This window comes from Vipera berus, assembly GCF_964194415.1.
Source record: "Vipera berus genome assembly, chromosome: 2".
Lineage (NCBI taxonomy): Eukaryota > Metazoa > Chordata > Lepidosauria > Squamata > Viperidae > Vipera > Vipera berus.
Genome location: NC_138203.1, coordinates 49,853,167 through 49,875,834, shown reverse-complemented (window position 1 = coordinate 49,875,834; position 22,668 = coordinate 49,853,167). Strand labels below are relative to the sequence as shown.

At 36.6% G+C, this 22,668-nt stretch overlaps 1 protein-coding gene across 1 annotated transcript in view; it reads right to left on the bottom strand.

The window, feature by feature from the left end:
- The window catches only part of WDR36 (WD repeat domain 36), a 39,221-nt gene that overhangs the window by 5,392 nt on the left and 11,161 nt on the right, over window positions 1-22,668 (bottom strand). The window contains exons 8-19 of the mRNA XM_081321923.1: window positions 22,402-22,577; window positions 20,443-20,563; window positions 18,925-18,990; window positions 17,844-17,927; window positions 14,464-14,618; window positions 14,057-14,171; window positions 13,560-13,725; window positions 12,057-12,165; window positions 9,120-9,199; window positions 1,857-1,964; window positions 1,086-1,183; window positions 64-206 (exon numbers count right to left, since the gene is read on the bottom strand). Coding sequence (XP_081178049.1) covers window positions 64-206; window positions 1,086-1,183; window positions 1,857-1,964; window positions 9,120-9,199; window positions 12,057-12,165; window positions 13,560-13,725; window positions 14,057-14,171; window positions 14,464-14,618; window positions 17,844-17,927; window positions 18,925-18,990; window positions 20,443-20,563; window positions 22,402-22,577 — 1,421 coding nt within the window. The remainder of the gene's footprint in view (window positions 1-63; window positions 207-1,085; window positions 1,184-1,856; window positions 1,965-9,119; window positions 9,200-12,056; window positions 12,166-13,559; window positions 13,726-14,056; window positions 14,172-14,463; window positions 14,619-17,843; window positions 17,928-18,924; window positions 18,991-20,442; window positions 20,564-22,401; window positions 22,578-22,668) is intronic.

Sequence of the window (22,668 nt, the reverse complement as noted above, 5' to 3'; positions counted from 1 at the left end):
AAATGTCTTACAGTAATAGAAACAACTCCTAGTAACTTTATATACAAGTCATGAAATGGGTACCTTAATAATATCTAAACTGAGCAAGTTTTTCCATCTAGATTCTGGCAGCAACGAAAGAGTCACAATTGTTTCTCCCAGCTGTTGTGGAGATTCATATTGTATCATTTCATCATTTGTTTCATCCTCTTCTGTAACATCTTCAACTTTCAATTGTAAAAGAAAAACATATATTACCAAACACCAATCCAGACAATGGCTAAGAATGTATATTCCAATCTTTAATACAACACAACAAAAGTCTTCCCTGAAATTCATCATTTGCGGCTAAAATTAACTGGATAAGACTTATTTTGCCAGGGTTGTGGATCTACACAAACAATATGCCTGATTGTCCAATTCTATCCCATTATCACTATTTTCACCAATATACCTAGATGTGTGGAAGTCAATTCCCAGAATTCCCCAGCCAGCCATGCTGGATGGGAAATTCTGGGAATTGATTTCCATAGCTCTTGAAGTTGTTGACATTGAGAAATACTGTCTTATATCAATGAATTTTAGATTATAAGACCATGGCTTTGCACTGTAATAATTTATTAGATATTTTAAATCAGTGCTGGGCTATCAATTTTTGACAACCTTTTAATCTGATAATTATAATTAGTGTAATTATAAAGATTTTACATTGTTATTTGCTCTATTCTACTTAAAAGGGAAAGATTAAAATAATAAATCTTTAATTAAGCCCACTGCCATTCAAGCTAAGAAACATTCTAAGGCTTACTATTGTTGACTACTTCCTAAATAAGATTTCAAATGCAGCATTGCTAGTAACACAAATGACTCCTGATTTTCCAGTGAATATATTGTTTTACTAAACAAAAACTTTTAATAAAGTTTTTGCTGTTGTAAAAGTTTAAGCTAACAATTTACCTAGATCCTGCTATCAAAATAAATAGAAATACAGTATATATGTCCCAAATTATATTAATGTGATGTTCAACAAGAAATTCCAAAATATTATATATTTTGTTAATGTGAGTCTCTGAAATTATTTCAAGGCCTCTCTCTACATGTACTACCTTCAGTTGAACAGGTACCAGGAAGTGTTACAACAGAAGGCTCATAATCAGATGGAAGAGGACGCAAGGAAACAAGTGAAAACAGGGAACGGTTAGACCTAGAAAGAAAATTTAAAAAGCAAGAAATAATAATAATGATAATGATAATAATAATAGTTCATTGCGAAAAGCAGCTTTACTTGGAACAGATATCCTGTGACAATATCTTTAACACCACCAAGCAACATCATCTCTTTATCGCAGGTCCTTGGGAAGGACTTGATAGCTAAAAATGCCAAATCAAATCTAAACATCTGGCTATTAAGGCTGATGAATAATAATAATACCACAAGGAGCTGGTTAAAGTTCAGTATTATTAGAGAAAAAAACTCTAGGCTTTACTTTAGCAGCCTAAGTACAAGCTTTGCCAGCTAACTGCATGAAACTTAAAATTGCAAATTTAGTCTAAATTTCTAACAAATAAACTACAATATTGAATCAGTATACTGACCATCTTTCAAAACCCCGGGACAGATACTAGATGTACAAAAAAGAAATAAATGTCTATACTCCAGATATTTCTTAAAGATGAAAGTCTTTACATTTCAGTTACATTAGGAAAATGGTCCTACCATACTTATCTGATTGGTAGAAACTGCACACTAGAAAGCACTTTTTAAAAGGGAGAAATCATCACATAATTGTAACATGGAACAGTCCACAGAATAGAAATAGTCAAATCGTTTAAAAACAGAACTGCAAAGTAATTTAATCTGATACTGATGAACTTACCACAAGTAAATTCCAAGGTCATCTACATGACAGGAAGCAAGGAAGTCTCCAGTCGGAGACATAGTAATGCTTACTGCTGCTGAATCTAGTAGGAAACAATCAACCAGGCTGCAAAAAAATAAATAAATCCATTCACATAGTAGATAATGCATGAAAATAAATCTGTTCTTTTTTTCCACTTTTCAAACACTGTCTTTCAAAGCTGTTCATATCAATATTAAAAAAGAACAGGCCCTGAACACACACACACACACACACACACACACACACACACACACACACATTCTCTCAACCTACTCTCCCCCTTTTTTTCCAGCTACCAAATCTGAGATGGAGGATGATAGCTATCTGGAATAGATATGGATGCTTTGCTGTAAAAAGAAAGTTTATTTCCTGGGAACTCAGCCAATAGCCCAGAGCTACATTAAGCAGTAAGATCTACTTCATCCTTCCTAAACCACATCCCCAATTTGGCTCAATGTCTGCCTAAATAAAAGTTTGTCATGAATAAAATACAACTATAAAAGGATTCAGGGTTGACCTTGCCAATCTAAGGTTGTTCAAACATCTCCCCAACTTGTTTCCATTTGTACTGCTGATAGCTGAATTTTAACAAAATAACAGATTTAGTAGGGGGATATTTGGTACATCTAACCAAGACCTTTGAGAGTTAAGTAAGCAAGCAAATATCCATATTCTCTTGTCATCTTTTTTCATGCTCAAAAGATCATTACGAAAGATCTCACACCTTCTTTAAAATTTAACCTTTCAAAATTTATACTTTTCTTCATAAATCATTGCTTTCATTTAATTTCATATTAAAATAACTTTCTAAATATAAGCATCTATCATTCCAATATTACCTATCTGATGTCTTTTGAGAACTGTCTAGTTTAAAAATCATCCTTCTCATGTCTCTTCTAGATTCAAAATGCTAAAGAAGAATATGTGGTAGCCTATGAGAAACCTGCAGTGTTAGTCTAACTGTAGCATTTATTTTATTTTCTGTTAAACATTTTCTTTCTGATCTGAACTTGTGTCTTCTAAATGTGATTTTCCTTTAATCATTTGTGTTTTGCTTGTGTGTTGCATAGTTGCCAGAAAGGATAATTCCTTTTTGGTAAGGATAACTTAATTTAGCCTTGAAGATTAATTATATATTTGCTTTGTACCAAGTGTCCTTGGTGAACCTGTATTGTATTTTTTCTTATTCTTTTTTTTCTTATTCAACAGTTGTTCCTTTTTATTAGTTTATAATATAAAATACAAAAACAAAGCAAATAATAAGAAAAGTAGGGGAGGGAAAAGGGAAGAGAAAAGTGTAGAGAAGGGAAAAATAAATTAAAGGCATTGACTTCTGACTCCCTTTGGTTCAGTAGAATAAGTAACCTCGAACCTCAACTTTAATAACAACAACAACAATAAAGTTGGAAGGGACCTTGGAGGTCATCTAGTCCAACCCCCTGCTCAGGCAGGAAACCCTATACCATTTCAGACAAATGGCTATCCAGTCTCCTCTTAAAAACTTCCAGTGTTGGAATATTCACAACTTCTGGAGGCAGATAGTTCCACTGATTAATTGTTCTAACTGTCAGGAAATTCCTCTTTAATTCTAGGTCGCTTCTCACTTTGGTTAGTTTCCATTCTTACTTCTTGTATTGCCTTCAGGTGCTTTGGAGAATAGCTTGACTCTCTCTTCTTTGAGGCAACCCCTGAGATATTGGAACACTGCTATCATGTCACCCCTCATCCTTCTCTTCATTAAACTAGACATACCCAATTCCAGCAACCGTTCCTTATATGTTTTAGCCTCCACTCCACTAATCATCTTTTGTTGTTCTTCTCTGTACTTTTTCTAGAGTCTCAACATATTTTTTACATTGTGGTGACCAAAAGTGGATGCAGTGTTCCAAGTGTGGCCTGACCAAGGCATTGTAAAGTGGTATTAATACTTCACGTGATCTTGATTCTATCCCTCTGTTAATGCAGCCTAGCACTGTTGGCTTTTTTGGCAGCTGCAGCACACTGCTGGCTCGTATCTAAGTGATTGTCCACTAGGACTCTGAGATCCCTCTCACAGTTACTACTATTGAGCAAGGTACCACCTGTACTATATCTGTGTATTTGGTTTTTCTTGCCTAAATGTAGAACTTTACTTTTTTCACCACTCAATTTCATTTTGTTAGATAGCGCCCAATGTTCAAGTTTGTCAAGATCCTTCTATATCTTAAGCCTATCTTCTGGAGTGTTGGCTATTCCTGCCAGCTTGGTGTTGTCTGCAAATTTGATGAGTTCCCCATCTATCCCCTCATCCAAATCGCTGATGAAGATGTTGAAGAGCACTGGGCCCAGAAAAGAGCCCTGGGGCACCCCAATACACACTTTCCTCCATGTAGATGCACTTCCATTGAGGACCACACACTGAATACGACCGGTCAGCCAGCTACAAATCCATCTGGTGGTGATGCTGTCTAACCCACATTTTTCTATCCTATCAATTAGTAGGTTGTAGTCTCCTTTATCAAATGCTTTACTGAAGTCCAAATAAATTATATCCACAGCATTCCCCTGGTCCACTAATTTTGTCACCTAGTCAAATAAAGCAATAAGATTGGTCTGGCATGATCTGTTTTTGACAAACCCACATTGAGTTTTCATAATGACTTTGTTTGCCTCTCGGTGTTTGCTTATCTGTTGCTTGATTTTCTTTTCCAGAATCTTCCAAGGTATTGAGGTCAGGCTGATAGGTCTATAGTTTCCTGGAACCATTTTCCCCCCTTTTTGAAGATGGGAACAACATCAGCTCTTTTCTAGTCCTCTGATAGTTCCCCATCGTTCCAGGATCTTTGAAAGATATAGTTCAGTGGTTCTGAGATCACATCTGCCAGTTCCTTGATAACCTTGGAGTGTAGTCCATCTGGTCCTGGTGATTTGAACTTGTCTAGGCTGGACAGGTACTCACTTACCATTTTCTTGCCTATCTTAACTTGTGTTTCTAATCTGTTTTTAAGGTACTGTTTTTGATAGGTTGGACTGTTTTTTCCCTTTGTGTAAAGACAGATGCAAAAAACGAGTTAAGTAGTTCTGCTTTCTCCCTGTTGCTTGTCACCTTCTTGCCACTGTCTCCCACTAATGGACCAATCATTTCCTTAACCTTTTTCTTGTTTTTTACATGTTGAAAGAAGCTTTTTTGTTAAAACTTTTCACTTTTACATAATAGTATAAACTAGCCATTTCTATAACAACAGATTTATGTAATCAGTAAAATCCAAAATCAAAGTTTCATTTTTTTCCACCTCAAGCACAAAGTCCAGAAGCAGTTTCCAAGTAGAAACAAAAGTACTTGTGTTTTTTTTCTTTTATCAAAGCAGTCAATTTAGCTATGTCTGTTAACTCCATCAGTGAACCTGTATAAAAATATTCTAAACATTCAAATCTTAATTGGATGCACAATACATCCAATGGCCGAATACAATACAGGTTCACTGATGGAGTTAACAAAGATGGCTAAATTGACTGCTTTAATAAAAGGAAAAAAAACAAGTACTTTTTATTCCAAACAATACCTATAAAACTTGAGAAAAATGTTTTTTAAGATCTAATTTCATTAATCTTGAAATTTGGCAAGGAAAGAAAGCTAGAATTAAGATGAAAATGTTACAAGATGCCAAGGAAAATGGAAGTCTTGGTTTACCAGAGTGGGTTTTATATTATCAAGCATCAGTGCTAACATGGGTAAAAGAATGGACAACTCTTAGAAACAAAAGGGGCATGATTTACAATTGGGGTGGCACACTTTTTTATGGTACGGGAAAAATAAAATTCATAAATACTTCAAAAATGACCATATAAGAAATGCATTATTAACAACATGGGAAAAAATAAAATGTAAAATATATTTGAAAATTCCAGGGTGGTTGTCAACAATGGAAGCATTTGTACATCAAAATTTAGTGGACTCTGAAAAAATCTGGACAAATACAGATATTCTAAACTCTGAAGGGAATTTAAAATCTAAACAAGAAATGGAAAATCAGGGTATCAATTTATCATGGTGGGCACAATTACAAATGCAAGCTAGATATGATAAAGATATTAAAGTGTATGGATTTTATAAGGAACAAACTGTGTTTGATAAGATGTTAACTTCTGATGAGAAACTAATTAAGAAAATGTATATTTTTTATAACTTTGAATTTTTATAACTTTGTCCCAGTCCCCAAGAAAACTGCAGTTGAGTGCCTGAATGACTACAGACCTGTTGCATTAACGTCTGTAGTCATGAAATACTTCGAAAGACTGGTTCTCCAACATCTCTGGACATGCCTCCCACTGGATTTCGACAGATGATGCCAAAGCTACTGCTTTACACTCTGTAGCAAGTCATCTTGAGAAATCTGGAAGCTATGTCAGGATGCTTTTTGTTGATTATAGCTCAGCTTTCAACAACATTTTCATCGACAAGCTGACTGACTTGAAATTTTCCGCCTCGATCTGCGATTGGATTCAAGACTTTCTTAGGGACCGGTTACAAACAGTGAGGGTCGGGTCTGCTTTGTCCACCCCCTGAAGCTTTGCACCGGCTTGCCACAGGGCTGTGTGCTTAGCCCCTACCTGTACTCTTTGTACACATATGACTGTGTATCATCTGACCCATCTACTGCGATAATTAGGTTCGCAGATGATACTACCGTGGTGGGTCTTATTACAGGTGGGGATGAGACAGCATACAGGGTGGAGGTACAAAAACTATCCAACTTGCACCTGAACATCGGCAAGACGAAAGAGATGGTGCTAGACTTCCGGAGAAAAAAGGAGGAACCTGCCCCACTTTACATCGGGGAGGACTGTGTGGAGAGAGTTTCCTCCTTTAAATTTCTGGGAGTCTACCTCTGTGAAGATCTGACCTGGAAAGTTAATACAACCCAGGTGGCCAGAAAGGCCCAACAAAGACTTCACTTTGTCAGGGTCTTGCAGAAGAACAGGGTAGAACAACGGCTTATGACCCTCTTTTACTGGTCTACTATAGAGAGCGTCCTCGACGCTGAGCTTGTCGATCAGAAGGTCGGCAGTTTGGCAGGTCGAATCCCGAGTGCCGCGTAACAGAGTGAGCACCTGTTACTCGTTCCAGCTTCTGCCAACCTAGCAGTTCGAAAGCACGTAAAAATGCAAGTAGAAAAATAGGGACCACTACGGAGGGAAGGTAACAGCGTTCCGTGCGCCTTTGGCATCTAGTCATGCCAGCCACATGACCACGGAGACGTCCTTGGACAAGCGCTGGCTCTTCGGCTTTGAAACGGAGATGAGCACTGGCCCCTAGAGTTGGAAACGACTAGCACGCATGTGCGGGGGAACCTTTACCTTATGCTGGTCTGACAGCCATGGATAGGAAAGTATTACAGAGGGTGGTGAGCACAGCACAAGACATTGTGGGCTGTCCCCTGACACCACTGGATGACATCGCCAGGGCTCGCTGCCTTGGAAGAGTGAGGAAAATTCTCAGGGATGACTCACACCCTGGACGGTATCTCTTTACTCTCCTACCATCGGGTAGGAGATATAAGAGTATAGCCAGCCGTACCAACAGGCTGAAGAACGGCTTTTATCCATGGGCTGTTAGGCTTTTGAATGGGAAATAATTTTATAAACTTTATGCATAATTGACTTGCGAGGCCGATGTGTTGTGCAATTAGCTCACATGGTGTATGGAGGGTTTGTGTCAGTGTAAGTTGGGGGTGGGGGCACGAAGGGAGACTCAGCCAATCTCAATGTATACATGGTTGTACTTTGACAATAAAGGTTCATTCATTTGAAAATGGAAAGCGAACAAGTTAAAGAAACAATGATAAGATGGGTGGAAAAAAATTGGATACAGTATAGAATTAGAAAAATGGCAAAAACTATGAGAAAGAAATTATAAACTGACAATGTCAACTTCCTACAAAGAAAATTTATATAAAATGTTTTATGGATGGCACTTGCCACCAGCAAGACTAGCAAAAATGTTCAAAAACATGTCAGATAGATGTTGGAAATGTAAAGATAAGTCAGGTACTTATTATCATGTGTGGTGGACACGTGACAAAGTAAGAGTTATTGGGAAAAGATACATAGTTGGCTAGAAAAGATGTTGGGAGAACACGTAGATTTTAAACCTGAACTTTTTTTATTAGGTATAATGCCAGAAAAGACTGATAAACAAAGTATATATTTGATTTTGCATGTTACAACAGTGGCAAGAATTATACTCGCGCAATATTGGAAAAATGAAGGAATACTAACAGATGAAGAAATAATTTAAAAAAATACTAGAATGCGCAGAGATGGATAGACTGACTATGACACTGAAAGGAAAAAAACCGGAATATTACCAAACTTGGGACTTATTTTATTGATGGCTAGAGGAAAGAATAAAGGATTAGGAATATGTATTAGTGAATGTAAACTCAGACAGCACGTTTGTTGAATAAATATGATTGAATGTATGGGAAAAAAACAATATTTTTTTAAAAAAAGATTTGAATGTTGTATCATTTCTACACATCTGGAAGTTAAACAGTCCTTTTGATAACATCTTTTACTGACATCAATTTTGATATGAATCAAGTAATTATTGTATGTGAAATGAGATCTGTCAGAAACGTGATTGTGCATATCATGTACTTCCTGCTTTAATAGTGCCAAATTGTTTGCTATCTTTTTCTGGATCTATACACTATATTGATAATGCATTTGATACAGGGTAATTAACTTACAGCAGTTGCAAAAATGTAATAAAATATTTTACTATTAAACTTGAAAATTCTATTTGCAAGAAATATTTCAGTACAGAATACAGAGAAGGAATATTATCCCTGGAATACATGCTATCAGCTTTTGCACATGCAGTCATGTGAAAAAGGAAGTACACCCTCTTTGAGTTCTATGATTTTATGTATCGGGTCATAGTAAAAATCTGGTCCTAGCAGTTCTTAAAAGTAGGTAAATACAACCTCAAATGAACAACAACGTATGACATATTATACCATGTCATCATTTATTTTATATAACTGTTGATGCTGCATTCAAATTCCCATATATTCTGAAGCACGTTTTGGATGTCAGATCCATTAGCAGCTATTCCTGGCCTTTATTTATAGTTTTCTTAACACTGTACAAAATAAAACAACTTACTTTGCTACATCTTTCAAAATCAAAAACTTTTGTTATTTCAATCCTGAAAATATGATACAATATACAGAGGTAATATGTAAGTTTACTTACCATCCAGATGGTAGATCCCAAGTCCTAATGGTACAATCCATTGATGCAGTTATTAGCCAACGGCCATCAGGACTGAAAGTCTACAAAAAATTATAATTAAACTTTTATTGGGTAACAGTGGCCTTTTCATTGATAAAATTAATTTAGTTCGAATCAAACTTATAACGGTGTGTCTTATAATTGATCTAGTTTGGAACCAGAACAAATTGTTCATTAACAATATTACAATATTTTTAAAAAGTCCCATTTTTTTATACTAAGGCTTGCTGCTCTATTGTTAGAAAGATATTTGTACCATTTATATTTTCAACTCATTAATCTAGAGTTCCGGCTGTTCTCTTTGTACTGAATCATGCTTGACTGAACTTAGAACACCTAACCCTTTGAAACCTTTAATGAACCTTGAATGCAAACACGAAGTCAACATTTTGGCTTGGATAAATTCTTTATGTGTTATTTTTTTCAGGCAAATCTTTAGATAAAGCTAGATTCTTTACTGTCTCTATAATCTTTCAATGGCGTTAACTGTGGTGAATTTCTTTTTCATTCCATTTTCTTAACCAGTAGAGGAAGTCCTTGATGTACAACCACAATTGGGACTAGATTCTCGGTGATTGAGCAAAGCAATAATTGAGACGTCACATGATAGCTTCATTCAACAGGCATAATCCTAGCACTTCCGGTTGCAGTTATTAAGCAATCTCCTGGGTTGTGAAGTAGTTGGAGTGAAAGAGATGCCTGCTGAAAGATTTCAGCTCTACACAGAATTGAAATTCTTCGGAAGAACATTCTTTAAGAGTGAAAGGGCTGCCTACTGGACAGTTTCACACCTATGTGGAGTGGAATTTCTCCAGCAGGTACCTTTTTGCTCTCAAACATCTGTCTGCTGCAATTCAGTCCTGACTGCCTGCTGGAGCAATTCAAGCCCTGGATAGTTCTTTTAGCCAAATACAAGAGTCCTCTTAGCTTGCTACCTTCCCAGTCAGCTTCCTCACTGACTTTATGGAGAAGCTGACACAGAATATTGCAAATGGTGATCACATGATCATAGAGTGCTTTGCAACCGGTTGTAAATGCGAACAAGTTGCTAAGCACCTAGATCACAATCACATGGCTATATTTCACAATGGCTGGAAGTGCTTTACAGATTGTCAAATGAATGGTTGTAATATGAAGACTACTTGCAATTGAATGCAATGTCTTCCTCAAGTTCCAGTGTGAGGATCACTGGCTGATCCACCTATTTAAACTTTCCACTGTGTTGATAGTCCTGAAGTAGATCAGATTGTGTAATGAGAAGAAAATACAAAAGGCACAAAACTACACAGAAAAGACTGGTGATGCTAATAGTAGTCTCTGTAATTATACATATGGCTTAACCCAGAGGTTCCCAACCTTTTGGGCACCAGGGACCGGTTACGTGGAGAGAGGTTTTTCTGTGGACCGAAGGGGGCGTGGTTTTATGTGCTGCCTGCATCCCACGGATGGGGCTTTGTTTGTGCAGCCTGGCCTGGTTGCTGGCATGCCGCGGCTTGGTATTGGTCCACAGACCAGGGGTTGGGGACCCCTGACTTAGCCCACTACCTTAATATGGCTGGCAAAAATATGGACTTCACCAGTTTTATATCTATAGCAATAAGGGAAAGTTTGTGAATTCTTTAGAACTATTGTAGTCTTACAATATCATAACCTACAACGTACTTTGAGCTCCATCTAAATCATTTTAATAAATAATTCTGGATAAACAGATACCCCCCCCCCCCGCCAAAACCACTGTACTGAATCATTTCATGTTTTAACCCATTGAGCCAAAATTCACTGTCACTGTTTGAAAAAGTAGGCAAACAATTTAGAATTAGAGCCGGATATCTTTAACATTTCCAGTACTTGTTGACCAATTTTGGAAGAATTTTGGCCTATTCTTCTTTATAGAACTGTTTCAATTCACTCATTTAGGGCTGACTTGCATGAACTCCTCATTTCAGATCATGTCACAATTTGGTCATTGCAAAATGATTTATTTTTTCTGTTTCAACAATTATGCTGTAGATTTACGTGTGTCTTTAAGGACTGATGTTGTGATGTATTTATTTAAGCTTCATCTCATGGATGCCCTGACCTTTTTCAGCAGAACCAGCTGACATAATTCAGACTCAGTTGTTTCCTCAAAAACTGCAAGCCACCTGTATTTTGAGACTGCAAAGCATGATACTCTCACAATCTTGCTTCATGGCTACGATGAGGTTCTTTTACTGCAACCCTTGGTTCATTTTCTCCAAACATAAAGTTTCTCATTAATGCCAAAAAAAAATCTACATTTGTCTCATCTGCTCACAGAACATCATTCCAATAGCTTGGAACATCCAGATGCTCACTGGCAAATTCAAGGCAGAGAGCAATGCTGTTTCCAAGAGAAAAGTGAAATTTTCCTTAGTGTTCTCCCTTACAGAACATTGTTCAGTGTTATTATCAAGAAGTGCAAGGGTGGTCTGCAGATCACTGGCTACTATTCTTGGTATTTTTGCAACCTCTGGAGTGTAAGAACATGGGTGGATGGTAGCTTGTCTTTGAAACATCAACAATCCCTTTTCTGAGGTCTGCAGAGATCTTTTTAAGCATGTCTTGCCCTGCATTTAATGGTTTAAAATTTTTGCCAAATCTTTTTTTCCAATAGAAATTAAGAGCTCATTCCAATATAATGGAAAGTTGAACACTGTGTTAAATAAAGACATATTCAATAGATTTGCATATAAATGTGTTATTTGACAAATATGACAAATCGTTCTAGTAGCTATTATACCTTCATGCTTCTATATAGAAATACAGAGAACTTTCACAAGCATTATGCTTAGTGTTAACTTAAAAACAGCAAAATCTAGATCACTTCTGGAAAGACATCATTTTCATACTGTTTATAATTTACAGTTAAAAACTTACCATGTCATTTATCTGCCCTTGGTGTCCCGAATATTTTCTCACAATTTTTCTTGTTTCTATATCCAGAACTTTGATGTCAAAATCATCCATAGCTATTCCCAGAATGCCACTGTTAAAATTTAATAATATAACCAAACATTTAATATAGTAAAAAAAACACCTGCATGTTCACTCATTGCTGATGCTTCAACCATATTTCCATATTTCTAAGAGAAAATCAGGGATGTTTATTTAGAAAAAAAAACCCGATGAAGTGAACAGAATTGAATTTTGGAATTTTTGCATAAATGCAAATTGAAAGTTGGTTGCTGGATGCAAGTGACTCAGCATTGAGAGGGAGTAGGATAGTGAAGTCTGAAATTATTATTTAATGTTCCAATAGATGAGAATTATTTATTGTTAATTTTTGAGATTATTTAATGTACTTATAGATTAATATATAAGGTGAGATCACAGTCTGATGGTTGGGGCTATGAATATACATGTACTTTTGCAATCAAATGACACCGTTCTTGGTGAGAAATGAAGAGTATAAATCTGAAAATTAATGTATAAAAGACTAAAACAGTGCATAATATATAATGATGTGATCAATGGCAAGTTATAAATAAACGGCAAAAGAACGGAACAAGTACATTGTTTACCTTGGCAGAAAATTGACTAAAGGTGGAAAAAGATGTACAAATGTAGGTAGGAAGACTGCAAGAAGTATGTGGTCCATTGTAAGGAATGAATGTTTGTTAAAAGAAGTGCAAATAGCTATGGATAGCATTATGTTTTTGCTGCTTTGTAACATGGATGCAAGGGCAGTTTATATTTTTGTTTTCTTCCATATCATGTCTGTTTCTTGGAGACTGCCTGACAAGTCCCTAAAGTTTTCTTGTCAAGTTTTTCCAGAAGTGCTTTGCCATTGCCTCCTTCCTAGGGCTGAGAGAAAGTGCTTGGTCCAAGGTCACCCAACCCACTTTGTCACTAAGGTGAGACTAGAACTCATGGTTTCTAGTTTGATGCCTCAAGCACTACGCCAAATTGGCCCTCTATCCTGTTAAAAGTATAAAGATTATTTGAACATCATGGGAGTGGAGTGCTTAATAGTTTTGTAGGGTGAAATAGAGATAGGATAAAAAATGAATGGCTAGCAATTAATGTGGACTAATAAGAAAAAGGAGTGATATATGATAACATTAGGTTTGTAGGCGTGCATGAATGCACCTGTAAATATATATTAAAATATATAAATATAAAAAATCTATAAGGTATATATAGAGTATAAATAAATAAGATGGAAATTGTACTTGCAGTATCAGTGAGGAATATCATTCCATCACCCGTAGCACCACTTGGTTAAAGAGCAACATACACGCACACAAAATCATATACACATTCACGAAATATCAATTTAAAGTATCAATATTAAAATGATTAACAAACCAATCATTAAAAATTTATCTATGAGTTTTAATTTTGTTTGTAGCCTTTACTGAATATATCACACCATCTCACCTATCTCTGTGAAGCAACATTTTATTTGGAGACGTTGAGAGATCAATAGAGTGAACAAATGTTGTGGTCTTGAATTTCCAGAACTTGATCAATCCTTCACTTCCTATTGTGACTGTAAACTGGTTGAGTCCATCCACTGCTACACCTCTTATGCAGCCTTCATGAGCTTTAATTATACATACACAAAGAAAAAATGAATAAATTGTTAGCCTTTTTAATGAGCTTCAAATTTTCAAATAGATCTGAAGTTAAATACTAGAAATCTTCCAAGGACAAGACATACCACAACAAAGAACCATATGTTGGTAGTCATCCAGCATTTATTACCTAAGTAGCATTACCAACCTTAAGCCTAGTTTTATGTAGATTAGTCCTGACACACAGGACAGAATTTTTTATGAAAATGAAGCAATGGATATGTTGACTCCACAAGTTATAAATTCAGCTACTGAAGCTTTGATTACAATATTTTTTTTTAAAAAAGGTCAGATTTTCACCTTTTACTTCACCATAACGTCCTCTGTGAATACCAGACTGCATATTGTATCTATCCACATGCCCTGTTGAAAGTCCAATTACTGCAAAGTTTCCACAAGAAGTAATGTCTACTGCCTTTCAAGAAAAAGACAAAAAATCAATTTATTTATAATAAAGAGCATCTCTGAAATATAGCAAATCTACAGATTTACACTGTCAAAATCTTAAATATTTTATAGTTACTATTCAAACTGATTTATTTTCAAATAATGTTTAGATGTTCATACAAATGAGCTTTGGAAGATGAAGGTAACAATGCATGCTATGTAATCTAAATACAAAGAAAACTGAAGAGCTGTACTTGAATAAATTTCAGCTTTACATGAATTTTAAGAATTGCCTCCAATAATTTAAGAAAAAAACTTACTGTTGCATATATACCAAGAGATTTATTTTTGCTTATGTCTTTTGGTTTCAGTTTATGGATTCCCATTGAAGATTTCTGATAATTCCAAGTAGTACAAGTTACATAACTTTGATGGCAAGCAATGATACCATCCCAGTCATTTTGACGGGCCACCTCTGCAATGCAATCAATACTCATTATAAATAAAACTCTTTAACTGACAGATTTTTAAAACACAGGATAATTGTAACATTTTTTCTAAATTACAGTGTAACAAAAAATGCTAAACTAATTCGACTATGTCACATTTAAAATGATGCACTTGTAATTGTTGTAGTACATTTATCTTTAGTATGTTTCATATTTTTAAGCACACTCTTATGACAATATATTAAGAGGAACAAATACATAAGTCTAGAATAAACAAAGTGCTACCCGATCCAGCAGCATTTTCACCAGCTACTTGCATGCTAAAGTTTAGATACCCTTGGTCAAATTTTATCTTTTAATGAATCCATAAGTAAACTAGACAAGAGCTAGACAAGAATCTCTCAGTTCTTTCTTATGGAATTTTCCTCCCTTTCTTGAACTTCAGAAATACTTGAAATTCTCCTTGCATGCAATACCTATTCGAGAACTACTCACAGATTTTCAGTAATACTCACGTTTGAGGACTGTGAAGACCATTCCAAAGCATTTACCCGTATAGGGAAAATAATATTTACTATAAGTAAACTAGACAAGAGCTGGACAAATATCTCTGTTCTTTCTTTTGGAATTTTCCCCTTTCTTGAACTTCAGAAATACTTGAAATTCTCCTTGCATGCAATGCCTATTTGAGAACTGTTCACAGATTTTCAGTAATATTCAGTCTGAGGACTGTGAAGACCATTCCAAAGCATTTATCCTTATAGGGAAAATAATATTTACTATATAATAATTTTCTTACACATCAAATGATGAAATGTCTTAAACAGCTGAAGTAAGCCAGCTAAGTGTTTTCTTACTGCTTTCCTATTTAGAGATCAACATTACTGAAAACCAGCAGTTTTCCTTCAGGCTGACATTATTCCCTGAGGGAATCTAAAACATATGCTTTGGTCAGAACATATGCTTTGGTCATAGCTATAGCAATGGCACTTATATACTGCCCCATAGTGCTTTACAGCACTCTCTGGACAGTTTATAAGATCAGCATATTGCCCCCAACCATCTGGGTCTTCATTTTATCGACCTTGAAAGGATGGAAGGTTGAATCAACTTTGAGCCCCATCAGTATCAAACTCCAGGCTATGGGCAGAGTTAAGAGTTAGCCTGCAATACTGCATTCTAACCCCTACGCCACCTGATTAAGGCCTGATATATCTTTGCTAAAGCTTATGACTCTTTCCAGCTTTCCGACTCCAAAATGCTATGAATGAAAACGCTGGATAAAGAAAAACATCTAAGGGATGAGCATAGGATTTGGGAGATGAAAATCACATATTACAGTACATTTCAAAATAATCTGGATAACTTGAACCAACAGTGATAGGCGGCTGCAAAAAACCCCCAAATAAATCCAAATGCATCAGCAGTGCCAAATCAGGAGAAACTGCAGTTCTCTATTCTGGATGCTCAGACCACATTTAGAAATGTTGTGTCCAGTTCTCGGCATTATACTGTAGGGAAAACATCTGACAAACTATAGCCTATCCAAACCAGGATGATAAGAAAAGCAAAACCTGCAGAATGATTGGAAACGTTGGATGTGTTTAGCCAAAAGAAAAGATTGCAAAAAGTCACAACTGTTGTCTTCAAGTGTCTGGAGGGTTTTCAGGAAGATAATGAGGCAGTAGTTCGAGAAGACCAGTCAAGAAAAGGTTTAAATTACAAGAAAATAGATTTAGGTCAGGTATCTGGGGAAAAAGTCTTAATGGTTAAGTTTTTCACACCAATGAAACAGATTGCTTTGGAAATGGAGGAGTTTCCTTTGCTAAAAGTGTTTAAACAGAGACTGGACAGCCATCTGTAAGAAATGCTGCAATGTTGGGTTCTACTGGCACAACATGTAGATTAAAAACTACATTAATTAAAAATCATCACAGGCTGCAAAAGAATACATGGCATACCAAGCAGCTATTGAGAGCTGGTGGAGCAGTGGCAGCCCTAGAAGCTTGGAGGTGCTCAGCAGTGTGTCTTTCGGGGCAGTGCCAAATTTTAAAACACAGGCAGCCTGTAGAAGACTGCTCAATGGGCTGCATGTGGTACACAGGCCATATCTTGTGCAGGCCTGGAGTAAATTATCTACAAAATGCTTTCCTACACAATGAGAACGTTATACAGTAGCTCACATCAACAGGAAAGACAAATGTTATTCAAGAATAAAAAGCACAAGAATTTCACTTCTCTATACATTGTTGCCTTTTTTTTCTTCCATCCAATTATGTCCGATTCTTAGAGACTACCTGGGCAAGCCACTGCAGTTTTCTTGCTATTTTCTCCTTTGTAGAGCTGACAAAAAGTGACTGACCAAGGTCACCAAGATGGCATCCGGCTTTTCAATTCCTGGCAAATAGATGGGGAAGAAATGGAGGTAGTGACAGATTTTATTTTCCTGGGCTCTAAGATCACCGCAGATGGGGACTGCAGCCAAGAAATTAAAAGACGCTTGCTCCTGGGGAGGAAAGCTATGGCAAATCTAGACAGCATACTAAAAAGCAGAGACATCACCCAGCCAACAAAAGTGTGTATAGTCAAGGCTATGGTTTTCCCAGTTGCAATGTATGGCTGTGAAAGTTGGACCATAAGAAAGGCTGAGCGCCAAATAATTGAGGCCTTTGAAGTATGATGCTGGAGAAGACTCCTGCGAGTCCCTTGGACTGCAAGGTGTTCAAACCGGTCAGTCCTAGAGATCAACCCTGACTGCTCTTTAGAAGGCCAGTTCCTGAAGTTGAAACTCAGATACTTTGGCCACCTAATGAGAAGGACTCACTGGAGAAGAGCCTAATGCTGGGAAAGACTGAGGGCAATAGAAGAAAGTGACAACAAGAGAATGAGGTGGCTGGATGGAATCACTGAAGGAGTAGGCGTGAGCTTAAATGGACTCCAGAAGATGGTAGAGGACAGGAAGGCCTGGAGGAAAGTTGTCCATGGGGTCACGATGGGTCGGGTACGACTTCACAACTAACAACAAGAAGAATTCATAGTCTTCCTGTTTCTAGCCTGATGCCTTAACTATTATGCCAAACTGGCTCTCATTATTGGCAGTAACAAACATAAATAACCTCAGCTCACCTAGATAAAAAAGTACTAGCAATTCTATCAGTGAAGAATATTTATAAAATTCTCATGAATTGAAAAAAGTATTTGATATTATGGATTATAATCTTATTCATTCAAATTAAGCAGCAGTTGCATACCTGTTGCAAATGTTGTAATAGGGGGAAGCGCCATTGTATCATAACGAAGTCCTTTCTTTTTTGATTTCTTCTTATTTATTGAACCTTGAAACATGATAAATGAAACAGCTATTATATAATACAATAGTCTGAATATTCATACCTATGGAAGATTTCTCATCCCTATGTGTTCAAAAGTGGTATAAAAAGTGTGGCATTATGCCACTGGTTACCTAGCTTCCCGCCCATAGGGCCCAAAGCCCCTTGAGGGTACAGCCATAATTTGGGGTTTTGTCTGCATTTTTTCACTATTTGTTAGATATTTAATAGGCAAATTGGGTGATATAAGTATTGCAGATTTAACATAACAAATTCAAACCTAAAATATCTGATTCCACTTAAGAAATAAACAAGACCCACTTGGCCATGGCCCTGCTTACTTTTGCAATGCACCACGCAAAATAATGCAAAAAATCCCACCAAAACCAGTGTGGTCCTCAAGTCAATGGAAATTGCAAGTTCCTACTAGGAAACCATCCAATTCTGTTTATTTTCTATTAGAACCGATGATACAGATAAAAATGAATACTTTCAAATATAAAGAAGACACACTTTTAACTGGGAAGTTCTCCTATCTCAACCAATCATATTTCTCTGCACATAATTTCTGCTGGTTCTGCAGTCATGATCTGCAAGTCTGGCAAACCCAGAGAACAAGAATTATTTCATTTTCTAGAAAGGTCTTTATTACTAGCAAGGAGATGTAATCAAATCCTGCCAAAGCAATTTGACTGATAATTAAGGCATTTTTTTCATATTTTCTACCTTGCCTGGACTAAGAAACCTTTTCTATAAAAGCCCAACTTCCTCCCTCCTCATTACCCAGATTAAACATCATATCTCTTATTGCTAGCTATATGCTTCCTTCAAAAAAGGCATTTATAACAAAGACACATTGTTTATAAAAACATATAAATTCAAACCCAGAAAAATGTATTGAACAGACTCTTGATATTTAAATAATATTGAATTATAAACTTCACATTTTTAATATTCTTAGAAGTTCTAACTAATAATTTCTTTAATATACTGTGACACTCACCACGTCCTAAACTTTTATTGAATCTTTCATGCACTGTGGAAAATGATTGTAAAGTACCATCTTGACCTATGGTAAAATATAAAAGAGAGAACGAAAGTATTTCCTGTGTAAATGTTTATTTTAGGCATTTTCATTTATCTATGAAATATAAGACCATATATAAACCACTGAATAAAACTTGGCATCTACAAATACAAATTTGCTTGGTTACCCAACAACTTTTACAGTTAATCTAAAGCTATATTAGGAAATTTACAAAGCCAAGCCTTCTGTGAGAAGTGGGTACAAAATCCCTAATGTGTAAAGAAGGAAAAATGTCAAGATACATTCCAGTTAAATTTGCATCAGAGACAAAGCCAAAACAAATTTAGCAAACTCATTTAAACCTAAACTTTAATATGGGACACTTGATGTAGCAAGCAAATATCATGCCACTTTATCCAAAACAGTGCCACAGGTAGTCCTTGCTTAACAATCCTAACTAGGACCAGAAGTTCTGTTCCTAAGTAAAGCAGCTTAGCGATAAGTTCTAGAAGTCTTGGTTGTGGATGTTAAATTAAGACTGCACTGTTGTTAAGAGAGGACCTCTTGATTTCATGACTTGCCCCAGTTGCTTCTGCTTTGACTCTTCCCCATCTGTCTATCCCCATTGTCCATCTCTGCCCTTTTGGACACCAAGCACTCCAAAGCCCTTGCTCCTTTACCATCCACCATTATGAACTACCTTTGCTGTCTTCTTTCTCCTGCAGCTAAGGCAGGCCCAGCCAGCTTTTGCCTCCTGAAGAGCCAGGCTGGGTCAGCAGTTGGAGGTGGAAGACAGGAAAGGTAGCTGAGGCAGTGGGGGTGGGTGGGTGGCAGCAAGAGCATCTGAGCACTCAGTGTCCAAAGGAGCAGAGGTGTGTGTGTGTGTGTGTGTGTGCGTGCAAAGGAGGGAGTTGAAGTGCATGCTGTGGTCATAAATGTAGGGGGTTGCCAAGCACCTGAATTTTGCTGCATGATTATGGGGGAACTGCAATGGCCCTGACTTCAAGGACTGATTGTAAACAGACGTAGTCCTCAACTTACAACCATTTGCTTAGTGACCATTTGAAGTTACTGCAGCACTGGGGAAAAAATGACATGGCCACTTTTAACACTTACATTGTTGCAGCATCCCCATGGTCACATGTTCAAAATTTGGATGCTTGGCAACTGGTTCATATTCAGGAAGGTTGCAAAGTCCCAGGGTCATATGATCCTCTTCTGCGACCTTCTGACCAGCAAAGTCAACGGGGAAGCCAGATTCACTCGACAACCGTGATGCTAACTTAACAAGTGCAGTGATTCGCTTATCAACCATGGCAAGGAAGGTCATATAAAATGGAGCAAAAGTCACTTAACAAATGTCCCACTTAGCAACATACATTATGGGCTCAATTGTAGGCCATAACTTGAGGACTACCTGTACCATTTGTTCAGAATCACCGTAACTTTGAATGGTTGCTGAATAGTCATTTTAACAGAAAATGGAACTCTTACTAGCACTAAGAATCTGCTGCCCATTTTGCCCATGATGTCGGATTTTTGTTGGAGGTGCGCTATGTCCCATTCGATATCTTAGTAGTCTACCACTTCCTCCAGGGCCATCAAAGATCCATACCTATTAAATAAATGAACAAACCGTAAGCAACAAAATAAAAGAAAAGCTTTCCTATGCAACGTAACGTCAGGTCTCCATAATGTTAAAATAAAACCATAATGAAGTACTAATGCATAGGAGTTTTGTGTATATTTTCTCTTGAGATGAAATTTTTTTCCTCATTATTTAAACAAGTATTGCTATATTTAACATAGTACTGTTAAAAAATATTACATTAAAGCTATTTATGCTGGGAGAATTAACCTCTTTCAGTTTTTAACTGAAAGAAGCCATTAGAGCAATATGAACATGAACTGGATATAACCTAACCCTAACCCTAACCTCTAACACCCCAAATTTAAAAATAAAAAGTAGGATACTGAAGAAAAAACTTAAAAAGCTGAAATCTTCTTGATTTTGAGTGAGAATACTGACATCTTGCACAAGTTCAAGATGAGAAAGGAAATTATACGAAATTTGACCCAATAGGATTTTTAATGAGCCATCTGTACAAGACTGCCCAATAGCCTGAAAAAAATTCTGATGTGTAATTCTGTGTGTATGCATATACAGATACACCTTATTGCATGTAGCTTTCTCAGGTAAAGCAGACAGGAAACATGCCTAGAAGAGCTAATTCTACTTTATTTTAAGACCATATTAACAGTATCTTGCAAGTCGGAAGGTAGAAACTGTCTGTTGCCACTTTTAACAATCCAAACTATTAAGGTGGGTCCTCCCCTCCCTCCCTCTGATTTTTAATCCATTGCATGCTCCTGCCTCAATTGTCTGAATTGTTTCCTAGATTTAGAGCTATGAACCTTAATTTCATGTGGTTTTATTTTATTTATTTTATTCAGGGGGCAATTCAGATGCAGATGATATTATGCTTACAAAAATTAATCCCCCCAAGCTCAATACTGTAAATAAAATAAAGCTCGAGACTGTGGTTTTTCATTTGGAATATTTGCTACTTTTACTAGCACTTGCTATTTCAAAATAAAATCACAGATTGTCAGAAATGATAAACATTATCCCGAGTGTAAGGACTGCTTATCATTTCAGGCAATCTGGTACAACTGAATGCAAGGTACACTTTACTGACAAAGATAATGCCTGTTTGCAATTCATAGTCAGTGGTCTCACAGCTCCAGTCAATCAGGGAGCGTAGTTGATAATGGTAGCTAACTCTGCCACTGCAATTGCCTTGGATCACTGAGGTGCCATTCAGTACATAATCACAAAGCCTTTCATTCTGTGCTGAATGTTGTTTTTACACTAGTTAAACACACTTGAGGAAAAAAGAGGAACAGCAAATCTCACCACCCAATTCTGAAAACTGCCGTGCACATAATCTTTTAAAATTTTGTAATTTACTTAGCACTTCTATGGAATTATTTATTTATATAGGTCCTTGACTTGCGACCACAAGGGGGTCTGCCCATTAAAAACATAAGTTGGGATGGTTGTAGTGGGTCACCTGGATGACCAATCTGATTTTGCAATTTTGTTTGTTTTGTTTTGTCTGTATTGTTCGCTATGGTGCGTTTTGCTGAAAACTGGAAGTAAAATCCAGTTTGGGGCAAAAACGTAAATCATGGTCACATGACCCTAGGAAATTTAAATTATTTGCATAATTTCATCTATTTCTCAGTTCACAAGGTTTAATTGCAAAAACACTGACAAATTAGCCATTTTTTGCATTTTAAATTGCTTTTAAACAATGACCCTATTCTGGAGACAGTGCTGTATAACTGAAAATATGAAACATGTTTGTTTCCCAGAACAAAATAAAGAACGCAGATGAAAAGTACATAAAACATTTTTGGAGAAAGATTATATAAACAGACGCAACTTACCCTTATAGCATTATCTGCACCATTAGTAATGAGAAGTGGCTCTCCTTGGACAAATGATGTACCCGAAATTGCTGTAGAATGCGCATCTCGCATCTGGCCCAAAAGTTTCTTTTCCTCCAGGTCCCATAATCCAATATGCCCAATAGGACTTCCAGCAGCCAAAACTGGATGCCCATCTGATCCAAAAAAATAGGAGGGGAAATGTAAATGTTCCTTCTTAACAGTTACTATTGGGAGGAAAAAAAGTCAAGGAGCTTTAAAATATCT